The sequence below is a fragment of the Acinonyx jubatus genome, chromosome C2 (genome assembly GCF_027475565.1).
Source record: "Acinonyx jubatus isolate Ajub_Pintada_27869175 chromosome C2, VMU_Ajub_asm_v1.0, whole genome shotgun sequence".
Classification (NCBI taxonomy): Eukaryota; Metazoa; Chordata; class Mammalia; order Carnivora; family Felidae; genus Acinonyx; species Acinonyx jubatus.
This window is the reverse complement of record NC_069384.1, coordinates 70,050,664-70,069,061: the sequence shown is the minus strand read 5'-3', so window position 1 is coordinate 70,069,061 and position 18,398 is coordinate 70,050,664. Positions and strand designations below refer to the sequence as shown.

The 18,398-nt window shown below is 37.4% G+C and overlaps 1 protein-coding gene across 16 annotated transcripts in view; it reads left to right on the top strand.

The window, feature by feature from the left end:
* The window catches only part of LMLN (leishmanolysin like peptidase), a 137,782-nt gene that overhangs the window by 25,836 nt on the left and 93,548 nt on the right, over positions 1–18,398 (top strand). For all 16 annotated transcript variants that reach the window (XR_008297716.1, XR_008297717.1, XR_008297715.1 and 13 more), the window contains exons 8-11: positions 2,513–2,607; positions 6,867–6,984; positions 8,569–8,676; positions 12,164–12,240. Coding sequence is in view for 7 of the 16 variants with exons in the window: in XM_053220976.1 (XP_053076951.1) it covers positions 2,513–2,607; positions 6,867–6,984; positions 8,569–8,676; positions 12,164–12,240 (398 nt within the window). In the remaining 9 variants the exon portion in view is untranslated. The remainder of the gene's footprint in view (positions 1–2,512; positions 2,608–6,866; positions 6,985–8,568; positions 8,677–12,163; positions 12,241–18,398) is intronic.

Here is an 18,398-nt window from a genome sequence, read left to right as displayed (position 1 = left end):
AGATTCTAAAACGAATTCTCTGTTTTTTTTTATTTTTAAAAAAAGTAAGCTGAACCTGCTAATTGAGGTGAAACAAGACTCATTCTTCCTAAGAGCTAAAAACTATAGATACTTGATGTTGAGAGAACCAGAGAGAAACAGCAGATTTTAAATGTGGTATATAAATGAACATGAATGCAGAGATCCCAGGCATGAGATAAATTAGGTTATGAACAGGCAATTCAGAAAAGAAAAAAAAACAGTTGGCTGAGTCATGTATAAGAAGGTATTCAGACTTACTTTAGCAGTCAGAGGGTCTCAAAGCTAGATACCATTGACTGTAAAAGAATGCATGAAAGTTATGTACATTGGGACACCTGAGTGGCTCAGTCAGTTAAGTATCTGGCTCTTGATTTCAGCTCTAGTCATGATCTCGCATTTCGGTTCGTAGGATCAAGCCCTGGATTGGGCTCTGCACTGACAGTGGGATTCTCTCTCTCTCACTCTTTCTCTCTGCCCCTCCATCTCTCTCCCTCCCCGCCACCTCAAATAAACATTTAAAAAAAAGAAAGTTATACACAGTGACTTCAAGGTGTAGTGGTTACCTCTGGGAAAAGAAGGAGGAGAAAAGATTAGGTAATGGAGCTTCAGTAATATTTACTCTGCAGTGTTTTATTTCTTAAAAGTTTGCCGAAAATATGGTAGACTAACATCTTAAATAGCCTTAAAGAGGATACATAAGTTTCTGTTATGGATATTTTTTTTACTTTTTATATATTTGAATTATTTTAAAAACTGTAAAAACCTAAGATATTTTAAATATTAACTTAAGTCTCAAAGCCTATCCTGGAAGATGGTAAGAATTAAATGTTTAACACAGATTCCCCATAAAGTTTTGTATGTTCATAACTATCAATTACACTTACCTGTGGTGCTTTGAATACCAAATAAACCTTCTGAAATGTGAGTGCTTAGAAAAATGTTCAAGCTGATACAGTGGGAAAAAAATGTATATTTAGAATATTATAAAGGATGAGGCAAATTACACTATTTTAAGCTTTGTATAACTTCAGTGAATTGTATATTGAAAGCTATTTTGATTTTCTTAGCTGACTCAATTAAGTGTCCTTTGCATCTTCAGAGATTAAAAAAGAAGAAGAAATTCAGGAATAAAAGAATAACCTGGATTCCATTAATCATTTTGGCAAGCTTTGAATGACACAGAGGCCACAGTTGTGTAAGCAAAGAAATTTGCCAAAGAAATTGATTAATTAAGTGATCGTTTCTGGTTGTTAGCTATTTGGATATGAGCTATAGCATATTCTTAATGTATGAAACATACATAAAGAAGTAGTCACAGAAGTGTTTTGTTTTAGGTATTAGATTAGGAAAGAGCAAGAAAAGAATTCTCACTAATGAAATAGATATCAAAGGGCAATATATTTTTTCTTTTTTGCCTATTTTCTCATCTATTTTGGGAGGTGAAGGATAGAGAACAGGAATTTTAATACCTTTATGTGAAGTATCCATTATCTCATTAAAATTAAAATTAAAGACTTAAAAATAGTATTTAATTCAGTTAATTTAGAATGATTGATAGCAATACCTTCTTCTTGAATGTGGTAATGCTTTATAAGTTAAATTGTTTTACTTATTTGTATATATTGTAAAGAATAAAATAATTGAGGGAAATTTCCAGTCTTTCCATGTATACATAAAATGTATTCATTTTTATTAATGAAATGTTATCCACATATAATTTAGATAATTCCAAGGCATAACGGTGCTTTAGCATCATTTATTAACAAAATTATAAACTCCTTTTTAAGTTTCTTGAACATTGAAGGAATGTTTAATTAGTGGTTCTGAAAAAAATAGTATTTAAATTGTGACTATAAACGTAACAAATTCATATTGTAAAAAAATTAGGGGAATATGAGTTATTTTACACATTACCCTACCATCTGAAGAACCACAGTTAACATTTTGATATATGTTTCCATTATTTTTTTCCTAAGTGTACATACACACATGCACACACACTTCCAGTCTTTTTAAGTACAGATATGTATTAAGTGTGTGTACTTTTGGATCAAAGACTGAATTTTTTGAGTGCTCTTAGGGAGCACACTTGATTGTCCACCTCCTACTCTAAACTGTATTGTCAGTTGTTCTCAATGGTAATATACCCTGGGTGCAATTATAGAGTTTATGTAATGAGTTCATGTGAAGAGGATCGACTGTGGTAAATATATTCTTAAACAAATTTCTTATTTATGCCAGTACCAAAGAATATTGTCACTATTACTTTGGATTCCTTAACTTACAATTCCTTCAAGTAATTGAAATTTAAAATTCATTAGATGGAATACTTAATTTTTTTCCAATTCCAATATATGACATTTCAGTAGAAGTATTGGCTGGGTGCTTTTATAAGGTTATATGAGTGTTCTCTTTTGATAGCACCATGTTATGATGTATATAATCAGACTTGATATTTTTCACTCTGAGACATTTTGAATTTTTTTTATAGGGTTTCTCTGCTGGCCTATTTGCATTCTACCATGATAAAGATGGAAATCCTCTAACTTCAAGATTTGCAGATGGTCTCCCACCTTTTAATTATAGGTATTTGTTATTTTTTGTTCTTGTTCTTCTCTTTTAGGAGGGTGCTAAGATTAGAATCTGAGACTCATGGCATGATAGTTGCCATAAATAATAGCGGCTTCATGGCTAGCCTAAAAAAACTATAGCTATTAAAACAGGATAAAAGAGGCCATTTAGCTTTACCCTTTCATTTTAGAGATGAAGCAGTTAAGATGCAGAAACTTAAGTGACTTGCCCAAAGAGCCAGGAATCTTCTTGCCAGCAGAGCTCTTTTCCACCACATTGTAACTTGTGTTGCTGTACAGTATAGTCAGGCCATGGGAGAATATGAGTTGGTTATATTTTGGTTTGTTTATTAATGTTTATTTTTGAGATAGAGTATGAGTGGAGAAGGGCAGAGAGAGAGGGGGAGGGAGACACAGAATCTGAAGCAGCCTCCAGGTTCTAAGCTGTCAGCACAGAGCCGGAAGTGGGGCTCACACTCATGAACCGTGAGATCATGACCTGAGCCAAAGTCGGAAGCTTAACTGACTGAGCCATCCAGGTGCCTCTATATTTTGTTTTTTTTTTAATAATTATCACCTATCATGGCAATATTTACATGTAAACTGATACTGTATTTAATACAACATATTAGCAGTGATCTAGAGGGTTAGGGCCAAAAATGAATAATACTAAGAAACACTAAAAAAAATGTGTCAAGAATTTTTTATAGTGTATCAGTCACAGATCTGTAACCATTTGCATTCATTTATATAAAATACAAATCTCTAAGAGCATATGTCCACAAAAAGATAAGCACAAGAATGTTCATGGCAGTTTTGTTGTAGCATGGATAAATAAATTATGATATATTCATATAATTGAAAACTACAAGGCACTAAAAAAGAATATACTATTGTTACATGCAACAGCATATATGAATATCACAGATCTAATGTTGAACAAAAGAAGTCAGTCCATTTGTGTAGTTTTTAAAAAAGAGCAATGATAAAGGATGAGTGGTTTTACTAGAAGGGCCAAGCTGTTAAATGACCTACAAGTTGAGAAGTTGAGTATAGATTGGAAAGAAGCACAAGAAAACCTTCTGGGGGTGCTTATACTGTTCCATATGTTTATCAGATTAGTGGTATATGGATGTGGAATTAAAAATTAATTAATCCTGGAGTGCCTGGGTGGCTCAGTCGGTTAAGTAGCTGACTCTTGGTTTTGGCTTAGGACATGATTTTGAGGTTTGTGAGATCAAGCTCCGCTTGATCTGTGCTGACAGTGTGGAGCCTGGTTGGGATTCTCCCTCTCTCTCTGCTCCACCCTCACCTCAAAAAAAAAAACATTAATTCTTATACTTCAAATTTGTTTACTTTGTATATATTTTACTTTAATTACAGAGATCTCTATTAAAATAGCTAGAATTAAATATTGAAGCAGATAATACTTTATTCATCATATTTTTTAGAGTACATGTGAAGAAACAAATTCTAATTGGACATAGATATTTTCCTTCTTTAAATAGTTTGTGTTCATTTGGTGGTGTAGGAGGAGTCTGGTCTTTCCTAAGAATTTTGGTCTTTATGAGAAACATAAATGATGAGATAGGCATCACCTACATAGTGATGTAGTTAAGGAAGAAAGAGATACCCACACATAAGAACTTTTGTTAAGGGACGCCTGGGTAGCTCAGTGGGTTAAGCGTCCAACTCTTGATTTCAGCTGAGGTCATGATCTCACAGTTGTGAGAGTGAGCCCCATGTTGGGCTCTGTGCTGAGTGTGGGACCTGCTTGGGATTCTCTCTCCCTCTCTCTTCCTTCCCCACTCATGGTCCTGCTCTCTCCCCCTCCCTCCCTCTCCCTCTCTCTTCCCCTCCTCCCCCTCAGTAAATAAATAAATATTTAAAAAGAACTATTGTTAAGCTCATAATTTGCAGTACTTTCTTGTATTCAGGATATTCCTCAAAAGCAGGAAATCTTACAGTATGAATGGAGATAATAGAATGATAGGAAATTCAGTTGATAGACACATGAAGAGTTGGATTTGTCCCTAACCTATTTATTTGGAGAAACTATTTGTCTTGAAATGTAGATGATGAAGAGAATATTTGGAGTTATTAATAAGGTAAAAGCTGTTTTCTTGCTGGCTTTGATCACTATGGATGTTTAAACATTACTTTGCTATGGAGAAAGATCAAAAGAATTAAAAATAGCATCTTCAAGGCATAGATAGATGAACAGATATATGGCAACATACACACACACACACACACACAAATAAAACAAAATGTTAATTGTAGAATCGAAGTGAAGATTATTAGATCTGCAGCTGTGCTCTTTGCAGTTTTGTCAACATTTTGTATGTTTAAAATTTCCATAAAATAATAGTGGGAAAATATAGCCTCTTTCTATTCTGTTTTATTGGTGAAAATGAGAGATTCATAGGGTTGATGATTGAGGTAATCTAGGGGGAAAAAAAGCCAGAAAAAAATGATATGGATTATGGGGAAAAATCAAAATTAATGTCCATTATAAATGATGTCATTATATCCCACCAATGATATATAAATGCTTACCAGTAGTGGATATTATAGATTTTTTTTTTTTTAAGGCCAATCTGAGAGTAAAAGATGGTATCTTATACTTCTAGGACTACTACTGAGGTTTCAGCCATTTGAATTTCCTCTGTACTTGTATACAGCCTATTTATGTCTTTTGTCCAGTCCTGGGTTATTTTTCCTTTTCTAGTGATTTTGTAAGAGAACTTTATAATTGGGGGATAGTAATCCTTTTTCATGTTTGTTGCAAATATTTGTCCCACTTAGTTATCTTATTTCATTATAATATTTTTTTCATAGAAAAATTTAAAATTTTTATATCATTAAATTCATCTATTTTTTTCTTCTGTTGCTTGAGAAATTCCTGCCCTCCAATGATTATAAAAATATTCTCCTGTCTTCTAGTAAATTATTTCAATTTTTTACATTCATAGCTTTTATTCACTTGGAATTTATTTTTGCTTCATGTATTTTGGGGTTCTTTTGTGAGGTATATATATGTTTATAACTATTATATCTTCTGGGTGGATTGACCTTTTCATCATTATAGAACTTCCCTCTTTATTTCTACTAACAACTTTTGTTTTAAGGTCTATTTTGTCTGATACTGGTGTAGTCGTTCCAGCTCTCATTTGAGTACTGTTTGCATGGTATTATCTGTTTAATTCTTTTACATTCAACCTATTTGTGTCCTTGAGTCTGAACTGTGTTTCTTGTAGATAGAGTTGGATTATGGGGACTGTTTTTAATGTGTTCTTCCAGTCACCCCCATTCTACCACCTCTATAGTGGCTGCCAGGTTTGCTGGTTTTTACTGTGATTGCGGGCTGTTAGTTTTCAGGGCTGGCAAGGCATGGGAAAATGCCACAAAGCTTGCAGTTCTTACTGAGATTTATCTATTTTTTAAACAATTTTTTTTGTTGTTTACTTTGAGAGCAAGTGTGTATGCAAGAGCAGGGGAGGGGCAGAGAGAGAGAGGGAGAGAGAGAATCCCAAGCAGGCTCCACACTAGCAGTGAGGGGCTCGATCTCATGATCATGACTTGAGCTGAAATCAAGAGTTGGACGCTTGACTGACTGAGCCTCCCAGGCACTCCTATCCTTTTTTTTCGTTTAATACTTCCTGGATTGCTGAAAGCCTTTGTTAATTTCCAAAGTTCTGAAAAGTTGATAAGGCGTTTTGCCACTTTTCTCACTGCTTTCAAGAACAGAGAATTTTCAGAGGTCTGCCATCTTTGCTGACATCTTCTCGGAATTTATTTCTGTATATGGGATGAAATAGGGATTTAACTTTTTTTCTAGATGGATAACCAGTGTTGAATCACAGTTAATAAATAAATTGTACTTTCCCACTAAATTAAAATGCCATTTTTTTAAATGCCATTTTTTGTTGTTATTAAGTTTCCTTATGTGCTTGGATATGTCTCTGGACTTGCTTTTGTTTTATCCAAAATTTGTGTTAAAAGGGAGTAATTCATCATCATCTGAGCAAAGTATTAGCTTTGTGAACTTGAGAAGTTACTTCCTCTCTCTACCCTTCCATCTCTATCTGCACAATATTGATGATAATCTCATCAGGTTGTTGAAAAGATTAGAAAATGTTGTCATGTATGTTGCAGTATTTGGTATATAGTAAACTCAAATATCTTAATTGTATATTGATGTTCATAAATACTTTCACTATTTAAAGCTGTGATGAATTTGCAAAATGACTGTCTTTTATTCTTTAATTGCAGTCTTGGATTATATCAATGGAGTGATAAAGTAGTTCGAAAGGTGGAGAGATTATGGAATGTTCGAGATAATAAGATAGTTCCTCACACTGTGTATCTTCTAGTAACACCTCGTGTTGTCGTATGTATTACCCAACTTCTTCATGTTTCATGAACCATCTACTCTTTTCATTTCTTATGGTCTTTTCTCTACTAATCATTATTGCTGAAGAACTTAAAAGTAAATTTCAGAGCCTATAATAAGGAAACTAATATAAAGGCAGTACAGAAAAGCTACAAGCCAAGAGAAATCTGAAGAAATGGAAATTTGTCAATAACTCTCATGGCTCCATTCTACTTGCTGCTTTAAGCCAATGTCCCTCTACTATGATACCTCTTAGGATGACTGGTGCTATTTGTATAATTGCTGATCATTTCAATACTAGTCCATATTAGTCAAGGTTATCCAAAGAAATAGAGCCAACAAAATGTGTTGCCCAAGAAATAGGGCTAGAAATGAGAGAGAGAGAAGAAAATTTATTTGAAAGATATGGCTCGTGCAATTGGAGGTTTGGAGATTCCAAACTCTGATGGAGTAGGCTAGCAGGCTGGACACTCAGGGAAGAGTTGCATTTTGAGTCCAAAGGCAATAAGCTGGCAGAATTCCTTCTTGCTCAGGAAAAGTCAGTCTTTGTTCTATTAAGGCCTTCAACTGATTGGATGAGGCCTGTCTGTATTATGGAGGGTAATCTGCTTTACTTCAAGTCTACTAATTTAATTATTAATCTCACCCCAAAACACCCTTACTGAAACATTCAGAATAATGTTTGATCAAATATCTGGGCACTGTGGCCTAGCCAAGCCAATGGTTAATAAAATTAACCACTAACTAATTTACCATTTAATTATTATTAAATTAACCATTTAATTAATAAAATTAACCATTCCACCCTCTTATTTTTTAAATAAACTCTACCCCCAGCATAGGGCTCAAATTTGCAATCCTAGGATCAAAAGTTGCATGCTGTACTGACTGAGCCAGCCAGGTGCCCTGCCTTGTGGATTTTTGCACTGTTCTTGGGATATTTCCTATCATTGAAAATTTCTTAAAAAAAAAATTTTTTTTTTGAGCGTTTATTCATTTTTGAGAGACAGAGTGTGAGTGGGGCAGGGGCACCTCCAAAGCAGGTTCCAGGCTCTCAGCTGTCAGCACAGAGCCTGATGTGGGGCTCGAACTCACGAATGGAGAGGTGATGACCTGAGCCAAAGTCGGACACCCAACCGACTGAGCCACTCAGGGCACCCCTCCTGTCACTGGAAATTTCTAACTAAAGGACAGGAAAAACCAAATGAGCAAAATTGTATTTTAATGAAGAACTTACTTTTCTTCCAAGACTATATCTATACTAAGAGCAGTTGATCCCTTCATTGAAAACATTGTTGACATAATAGTTATAAATGGCAATCGTGTTAGTCTATAGTTTTTTTGAAATATATGTGACAAAATCTTCAAATAGAGGAAAAAATGTTAAGAGAATTTACTAGCAGAGGAATGTAATAGTATCAAAATATATTTAATTACATTAAAAACCATATTTTTAAAAGATGTTTTCACTTCTCACCAAAGTAATTCTTTAATGGCTACTTTACCATATCTATGTTATAGACTCTGCCGTTATTATATCGTACTTTTGTAGGGTTTATTATTTTTTTTTCTGATTCTTAGGATGAAGCGCGAAAACATTTTAACTGTCCAATTCTGGAGGGAATGGAACTCGAAAATCAAGGTGGCATGGGCACTGAGCTCAACCATTGGGAAAAGCGGTTATTAGAGGTCAGTTTATTTTAAAATTTTACTAGGCATTTTTTCTTTAATGAAAGAAATTCTTTTTTAATAAAAGTAATTTTTTTATGTTTATGTTTTATTTTTGAGAAAGAGAGAGAGTGTGCACATGCAACCTGGGGTGGTACAGAGAGAGAGGGAGAGAGAGAATTCCAAGCAGGCTCTGCACTGTCAGCACAGAGCCCATCTTGGGGCCAGATATCACAAACTGTGAGATCATGAACTGAGCCAAAATCAGGTGACTTAACTGACTGAGCCCCCCAGTTGCCCCTTTTTTCTCTTAACAAGCAGTTTCTCATTAATAAGATCCAATCAGTAGTGAGCTAGAATGAATGTTAACTGACCTCCTTGGGTTGTTTTTGTTTTGTTTGGTTAACTCCTTGCCTCTTTTTAAAACTCCAGTGTTTGATAGGCAGCCACTAAAATAAATCCTCCCCCTCTTTTCAACTTCCCTTTCTTTTTCATTAAGTGAACTCTATGTAAACCTAAAAACATTTGGTAACTTAAAGTTTCTTTTCCCCTTCAGCTCTCCAGACCCGCTTTTTAGATGTAATCACTATTTTTTTTTTAATGTTTATTTATTTTTGAGATCGTACAGGTGAAAGAGGGGCAGAGAGAGGGAGATAGAGGATCCAAAGCAGGCTCTGCACTGACAGCAGCGAGCCTGATGTAGGGCTTGAACTCATGAACCACAAGATCATGACCTGAGCTGAAGTCTGATGCTCAACCAGTTGAGCCACCCAGGTGCCCCTAGATGTAATCGCTATTTAAGTTTTTTGTATATGCTTCAAGGAATGTTATGTATATGTAGAGATGCACACACTAACACACAGGTTTTTCATTAAATGAATTCATATGTTAATGAACAATTTTCCACTTCATAATATATCTTAGACATTTTTCCAAGCAGTACAGGTGCTCCTGATGTAATGCAGTGTATGCTTTCCTAAAAAGCCTCTTCAAAATTGAACACTAAAAATAAGACTCATGGGAGAAACAAATACCATGCCACTAACAAAAGCAGTAAGTCACAATAAAGTGCTAGCTCAATTTTAAACATATTTCCAGTAAATAAACTCCTTTATTTACTCTAATATTTCTTTACCTTAAACAACAACAAAAAGCAATGGTAGTTGGAACACAGACTAAATTGAGTAATGGGGACAAGAGCAAAATGTACAAAATTAGAATCATGCAATAAGCACTTCTAAGAGCCTCTGGCCATATTGAACCAAGTAGAAGAACATGGACTAAATGGGTATCATGCACAGCATTCCTCTGTTGCTATCTTCAGCTGTCTTAGTGTACTTTATATTTAGCTGCTGTTGCTCCATTGCACAAAATATTAAAATCCAGGGATAAGTCATTATAAACCAACATGATTCGTTATATGAATGTAACAACAGTCCTGTGTTAATGAACAACTGTGTTTTAAATTTTTTATTTTATTTATGTCTTAAGATTTTATTTTTAAGTGATCTCTGCATCCAATGTGGGGCTTGAACTTATAATGCCCAGATCAAGAGTCACACATTCTACCATGAGCCAGCCAGCCACTTTAAAATTTATTATTTTAAAAATGTTGTGATGAGCACTTTATTTATATCTGTGATATCTTTCAGGAGTGGCATTTCAGTGGGTATTCTTAGGTTCAACTAAACATGCCTTCAAACTCACAAGACCTAACAAGCATCATTGAAAAAACATTTACTTGGAAAGATACAAGACACAGCATGCCAGCATGGTAGAAGTCAGGCATTTTTTTCGTGCTCCACACAACAGTCTAGGGGCTGTCATTCATGCCTCTCTCCCTCTGCACTCCAGCTCAAATATAGGAGCAGAAGGCCATACGAGGGGGGGTGTAAGAACCAGCCTGGCTTAGAAGTACTATGTCTCAAATAAAGACTAATATATTTATTTTTAACAGTTCCATAGACATAACTTCTAGATCTCTGTAAGTGACATCCCCATAAGAATCTGTGCACATGGGGATGTTCCAAGCTATGGCTTACCAACAAGTATTCATGTTCATTTACCAAGTCCATCATTTACTGTGATGTCCTGAGGCATCACACCACTGTTGCCTGGTGACACAGTTGACATTCCACCTTTTTTAGGTTTCCAGGAGAGCAGAACTAGGAAGTTAACTCAAGGTCAGATGTATTTACATAGAAATAGAAAAGATAGGGGTGCCTGGGTGACTCAGTTTGTTAAGCGTCCAACCTTGGCTCAGGTCATGATCGTGTAGTTCATGAGTTTGAGCCCCATGTCGGGCTCTGTGCTGACAGCTCAGAGGCTGGAGCCTGCTTCAGATTCTGTGACTCCCTCCCTGTCTGCCCCTCGCTTGCTCGTGCTCTGTCTCTCTCTGTCCCAAAAATAAACATTAAAAAAATTTTTAAAAAAGAGAAAGATAAATCCCTGGAAATGGAATTTCTAGCTCAGAGAGAGAGAGAGAGAGTGTCTGTGTGTGTGTGTGTGTGTGTGTGTGTGTGTATTTTTAAGCTTATATACAAGTTAGCAAAATTACAAAGGAGTGAAATTAATGCTTCTGCTGACCATTCTTATCCAGGTGACCACAAAATAATAGTGATGGAAACTTATGGAAGACACATTACACTTGTTTCTCCCATGGGACTTTTAGTTCTTTTATTTTCCTTAAGCAATTTTCCCAAGTGATTCTCTTAAGAAAACTGTAGATTGACCAGATATGAAAATTTATTTATTTTTGCAGTAGAAACATGAGAGTATTAATTTCATTAATGGTTGCCTTTCTCTGAAATCAACTTTGTATCCTTGAACTATTTTTTTTAGTGATATTAAAGTACTTGAGGTGACCATCCAGTATTCAACATAAGGATTTGAAGAATAATCAGAGCTGCTGTAGGAATTACATGATATGAATTAAAACACTGGGTAGACAGTAGACTTTGATGGCATTTTAGGTCCCTCGTGCAACTTCTTTGATCCTATGATTCTGTGATACTTGTTTTATATATTGATGTGTATTTCTGTGATCATAAGGTTGAAGGTTATAAAAGCGTTTTTTTTTTTTTTTTTAATTAAATTCAGGTCAATATTCACCCCCTCTAATATTCTGTGGGCATCTGTCTCAACCACTCACTTTACTTTGTCTAGATATTATAATATTTTTACAGCATTTCTGCTTATGTATAGTTATTTTCATATTCATCAGAGTTCTAAATGCTGGTTGTCTGCCATTTCTGGGAAATTGTACATAATATAGTCATTTCAGGCAGAAAGCAGATTTTGCTTTAAGCTTTAGTCTTGTCATGATAGATAGGTAGATAGATACATAGATACATAAATTAATTAAGGAAGGCTTATTTATTTCACTACTTGAAGTGAATAAGTGAGCCTCTCACATTGAGACATTTTACATATACGTCAGAGTAATCATGGAAATTATTGGGAGTTTCAAGACATCTGGCCTTCTAATTTAAAATCTTTTGATTTTCAGAATGAAGCAATGACTGGTTCTCACACCCAGAACCGAGTCTTCTCTCGAATCACTCTGGCATTAATGGAGGACACTGGGTAAGACAGCTCTAAGAATGTTATATGACATTAATATTAGCTTAAGAAAATACATTTTACATTGAAGTAAAATAAAATAGTCTTTGAATTTTATTTAGCTCTCATTACCTATAGCAATTCCATTCATTCATTCAATAAATGGGGCCCTGAGGTATAGTAACGAATAGAACAAAATTCCAGGCATTATGAGATTTATTTCTAATACGTAGAGGCCATGCTAATATAAAGGAAAGACTAATCTGAACAAGTTTTTAAAATTATAAATGAAATTGATAATGTATAGATTCTTAGTTTTTAAACTTTATTTTGAGAGAGAGCACACAAGTGCATGTGTGAGAGTTGGGAAGGGGCAAAGGGAGAGGGTGAGAAAGAATCTCAGGCAGGTTCGGTGTTGTCAGAGCAGAGCCCGACGTGGGGCTCAATCCGACAAACCATGAGATCATGACCTGAGCTGAAATCAAGAGTCAGACACCTAATCGACTGAGCCATCCAGGCACCCCGAGAATCCTGGTTTTTTATTTAAAGCAGTAGAACTTTCTAGGGCACCTGAGTAGCTCAGTCAGTTGAGCGTCCAACCCTTGATTTCAGCTCAGGTCATGATCCCAGGGTGGTGGGATCGAGTCCTTCTCAGGGAGTTCCTCGTTGGGCTCCCTGCTGAGTGTGGAGCTTGCTTGGGATCCTTTCTCTCTGCCCCTCCCCTGTTCATGGACACAACTCACACAGGCACATGCCCAAAAACACACTCTCCCTCCCTCCCTCTCTCTCTCTCTCTCAAAATAGATAAATAAACTTAAAAAAAAAAAAAAGCAGTAGAAATTTCTGGTAAAGCCGTAGAATACTGTATTTTATTTTATTTTTTATTTTATTTTTATTATTTTTTGTTTATTCGAGAGAGAGAGAGAGAGACAGAGCATGAGTAGGAGAGGGGCAGAGAGAGAGGGAGACAGAGTCTGAAGCAGGCTCCAGACTCTGAGCTGTCAGCACAGAGCCTGATGTGGGCCTCTAACTCACAAACCGAGAGATCATAACCTGAGCAAAAGTCGGATCCTTAACCAACTGAGCCACCCAGGTGCTCCTATTTTAAAATTTTAATTAGAGAGCACATGTGTGCATGTGTGCACACAAGCAGGGGAGGGGCAGAGGGGGAGAGAGAAAATCTTTTTTTTTTAAGTTTATTTATTTTGAGATAGCACATGTACAAGGGTACAGGAGGGGCAGAGAGAGAGAGAGGGAGAGAAAGAATCACAAGCAGGCTTCATGCTGTCAGTGCAGAGCCCCACTGTGACTCAAACTATTGAACTGTATGAGATCATGACTTGAGCTGAAATCAACAGTCAGACACTCAACCCACTCAGCCACCCAGGTGCCTTGGAATACTGTTTTTAAATGACTCCAGTTGGAGTCTTTGTCTCTGTGGGTTCCTGAGTCCTTTTGGCAAGATTCATTAGTTGGTTTTTTGTTTTTTATGTTTTATTTTTATTTATTGTGAGAAAGAGCAAAATGAGGGAGGGGCAGAGTGAGAGAAAGAGAATCCCAAGCAGGCTACATGCTAATAGCACAGAGCCTGACATGGGGCTCAATTCCTGCATGACCCATGAGATTATGACCTGAGCCGAAATCAAGAGTTGAACACTTAACCAACTGAGCCACCCAGGTGCCCCAAGTCTCATTGCTTTTTGATAGCTTCCTTCCTTACTTCCTTTTTTCTGTATAGCAGGATGTGCCAGGCTAATAAGCATACACCCTATCCTAGATTTGGGCATCAGCTAATCTTCCAAGGAGCACTAGTTCCATTTAATGGGGAATAGCTTTTAGAAACCACAACCTAGGCACTGTGTTCATTGCTGCTAGGTTATTGGTGTTTCTCTTAGCTTTTAGTAGGCCAAGTTGGGAAATTCATATTTTGGAAAAAAAAAAAAAAAAAAGACTGGATTTCTTTTAGTACCATTATAACTCTTTCCCATTTATCCTTGAGCAAGCAATGGCCAGCAAAAGTGGTCCTGTTTCTCTGTTTAACAATTTATAGCCCTTTTATAAAACATGCTAATTTCATTAAGATACTCATAGGTTGCAGTGAGGGGAAGATGGCGGAGTAGGAGGACGTTGGGCTCACCGCGTCCTGCGGATCACTTAGATTCCACCCACACCTGCCTAAATAACCCAGAAAACCACCAGAAGACTAGCAGAACGGATTCTCCGGAGCCAAGATTAGATGAGAGGCCCACGGAAGAGGGTAGGAAGGGCAGAGAGGTGGTGCACGCTACACGGACTGGCAGGAGGGAGCCAGGGCGGAGGGGCAGCCCGCCGGCAAAGCAGAGCCCCCAAGTATGGCTGGCAAAAGCGGAGGGGCCGGAGGGAGTGTGTTCTGACAGCAAGCGGGACTTAACATCTGGAAGATTATAAGTTAACAGCTCTGCGTGGAGAGCCGGAAGGCTGGAGGACAACGGGAGGGAGAGTTTTTGAGCCCTGGATGACAGAGCACAGTGTGGCGGGGAACAAAGGCGCTCGCCAGTGCCATCTCCCTCGCCCATCCTCCATCCAAAATCCCAAAGGGAATCAGTTCCTGTCAGGGAACTTGCTTGCACCACGCAAACACCCAGCGTTGTGCTTCTGAGGATCCATCCCTCCGGTGGCAGGTCTGACTCCCTCCTGGTGCCACAGGGCCCTTCCCGAAGCGGATCACGGAAGGAAAAGCGAGCTGAGCCTGCCCCTCCCACCCCTGTGTACCTTGCCGATCCACCCCAGCTAATACGCCAGATCCCCAGCACCACAAGCCTGGCAGTGTGCAAGTAGCCCAGAGGGGCCACGCCACCCCACAGTGAATCCCACCCCTAGGAGAAGGGAAGAGAGATACACACCAGTCTGACTGTGGCCCCAGCGGTGGGCTGTTGGCAGACATCAGGTCTGACTGCGGCCCCGCCCACCAACGCAAGTTATTCAAGACAGCACAGGGGAAGTGCCCCGCAGTTCCGCACCCCTCCAGGGACTATCCAAAATGATGAAACGGAAGAATTCCCCTCAAAAAAACCTCAGGAAATAACGACAGCTAACGAACTGATCAAAAATGATTTAAACAATATAACAAAGTGAATTTAGAATAATAGTCATAAAATTAATCGCTGGGCTTGAAAACAGTATAAACAGCAGAAAATCTATTGCTACAGAGACCAAGGGACTAAGGAACAGCCAGGAGGAGCTAAAAAATGCTATTAATGAGCTGCAAAATAAAACGGAGATGACCAAGCTTGGATTGAAGAGGCAGAGGAGAGAATAGGTGAACTAGAAGATAAAATTATGGAAAAAGAAGAAGCTGAGAAAAAGAGAGATAAAAAAAATCCAAGAGTATGAGGGGAAAATTAGAGAACTAAGTGATGCACTAAAGAGAAATAATCTACGTATAATTGGTATTCCAGAGGAGGAAGAGAGAGGGAAAGGTGCTGAAGGTGTACTTGAAGAAATAATAGCTGAGAACTTCTCTGATCTGGGGAAGGAAAAAGGCATTGAAATCCAAGAGGCACAGAGAATTCCCTCCAGACGTAACTTGAATCAACCTTCTGCACGACATATCATAGTGAAACTGGCAAAATACAAGGAAAATTCTGAAAGCAGCTAGGGATAAATGTGCTCTAACATACAAAGGGAGACCGATAAGACTCATGATGGATCTCTCTACTGAAACTTGGCAGACCAGAAAGGAATGGCAAGAAATCTTCAATGTGATAAAAAATATGCAGCCAAGAATCGTCTATCCAGCAAATCTGTCATTTAGAATAGAAGGAGAGATAAAGGTCTTTCCAAACAAACAAAAATTGAAGGAATTCATCACCACTAAACCAGCCCTACAAGAGATCCTAAGGGGGATCCTGTGAGACAAAGTACCAGAGACATCGCTACAAGCATGAAACCTACAGACATCACACTGAATGTAAATGGACTAAATGCGCCAACCAAAAGACATAGGGTATCAGAATGGATAAAAAAACAAGACCCAACTATATGCTGTCTACAAGAGACTCATTTCAGACCTGAGGACACCTTCAGATTGAAAGTGAGGGGATGGAGAACTATCTTTCATGCTACTGGAAGTCAAAAGAGAGCTGGAGTAGCCATACTTATATCAGACAAACTAGACTTTAAATTAAAGGCTGTAACAAGAGATGAAGAAGGGCATTATATAATAATTACAGGGTCTATCCATCAGGAAAAGCTAACAATTATAAATGTCTGTGTGCCGAATACAGGAGTCCCCAAATATATAAAACAATTACTCACAAACATAAGCAACCTTATTGATAAGAATGTGGTAATTGCAGGGGACTGTAACACCCCACTTACAACAATGGATAGATCATCTAGACACATGGTCAGTAAAGAAACAATGGCCCTGAATGATACATTGGATCAGATGGACTTGACATATATTTAGAACTCTGCATCCCAAAGCAACAGAATATACTTTCTTCTCGAGTGCACATGGAACATTCTCCAAGATAGATCACATACTGGGTCACAAAACAGCCCTTCATGAGTATACAAGAATTGAGATCATACCATGCATACTTTCAGACCACAATGCTATGAAGCTTGAAATCAACCACAGGAAAAAGTCTGGAAAACCTCCAAAAACATGGAGGTTAAAGAACATCCTACTAAAGAATGAATGGGTCAACCAGGCAATTAGAGAAGAAATTAAAAAATATATGGAAACAAACGAAAATGAAAATACAATAATCCAAATGCTTTCGGATGCAGCGAAGGCAGTCCTGAGAGGAAAATACACTGCAATCCAGGCCTATCTCAAGAAACAAGAAAAATCCCAAATACAAAATCTAACAGCACACCTAAAGGAAATAGAAGCAGAGCAGCAAAGACACCCAAAACCCAGCAGAAGAAGGGAAATAATAAAGATCAGAGCAGAAATAAACAATATAGAATCTAAAAAAACTGCAGAGCAGATCAATGAAACCAAGAGTTGGTTTTTTGAAAAAATAAACAAAATTGATAAACCTCTAGCCAGGCTTCTCAAAAAGAAAAGGGAGATGACCCAAATAGATAAAATCATGAATGAAAATGGAATTATTACAACCAATCACTCAGAAATACAAGCAATTATCAGGGAATACTATGAAAAACTATATGCCAACAAACTGGAAAACCTGGAAGAAATGGACAAATTCCTAAACACCCACACACTTCCAAAACTCAATCAGGAGGAAATAGGAAGCTTGAACAGGCCCATAACCAGCGAAGAAGTTGAATCAGTTATCAAAAATCTCCCAACAAATAAGAGTCCAGGACCAGATGGCTTCCCAGGGGAGTTCTACCAGACGTTTAAAGCAGAGATAATACCTATCCTTCTCAAGCTATTCCAAAAAATAGAAAGGGAAGGAAAACTTCCAGACTCATTCTATGAAGCCAGTATTACTTTGATTCCTAAACCAGACAGAGACCCAGTAAAAAAAGAGAACTACAGACCAATATCCCTGATGAATATGGATGCAAAAATTCTCAATACGATACTAGCAAATCGAATTCAACAGCTTATAAAAAGAATTATTCACCATGATCAAGTGGGATTCATTCCTGGGATGCAGGGCTGGTTCAACATTCGCAAATCAATCAACGTGATACATCACATTAATAAAAGAAAAGATAAGAACCATATGATGCTGTCAATCGATGCAGAAAAAGCATTTGACAAAATGCAGCATCCTTTCTTAATAAAAACCCTCGAGAAAGTCGGGATAAAAGGAACATACTTAAACATCATAGAAGCCATTTATGAAAAGCTCTCAGCTAATATCATCCTCAGTGGGGAAGAACTGAGCTTTCCCCCTGAGATCAGGAACACGACAGGGATGTCCACTCTCACCGCTGTTGTATAACACAGTGTTGGAAGTGCTAGCATCAGCAATCAGACAACAAAAGGAAATCGAAGGCATCAAAATTGTCCAAGATAAAGTCAAGCTTTCACTTTTTGCAGATGACATGATATTATACATGGAAAATCCGATAGACTCCACCAAAAGTCTGCTAGAACTGATACATGAATTCAGCAAAGTCGCAGGATGCAAAATCAATGTACAGAAATCAGTTGCATTCTTATACACTGATAATGAAGCAACAGAAAGACAAATAAACTGATCCCATTCACAATT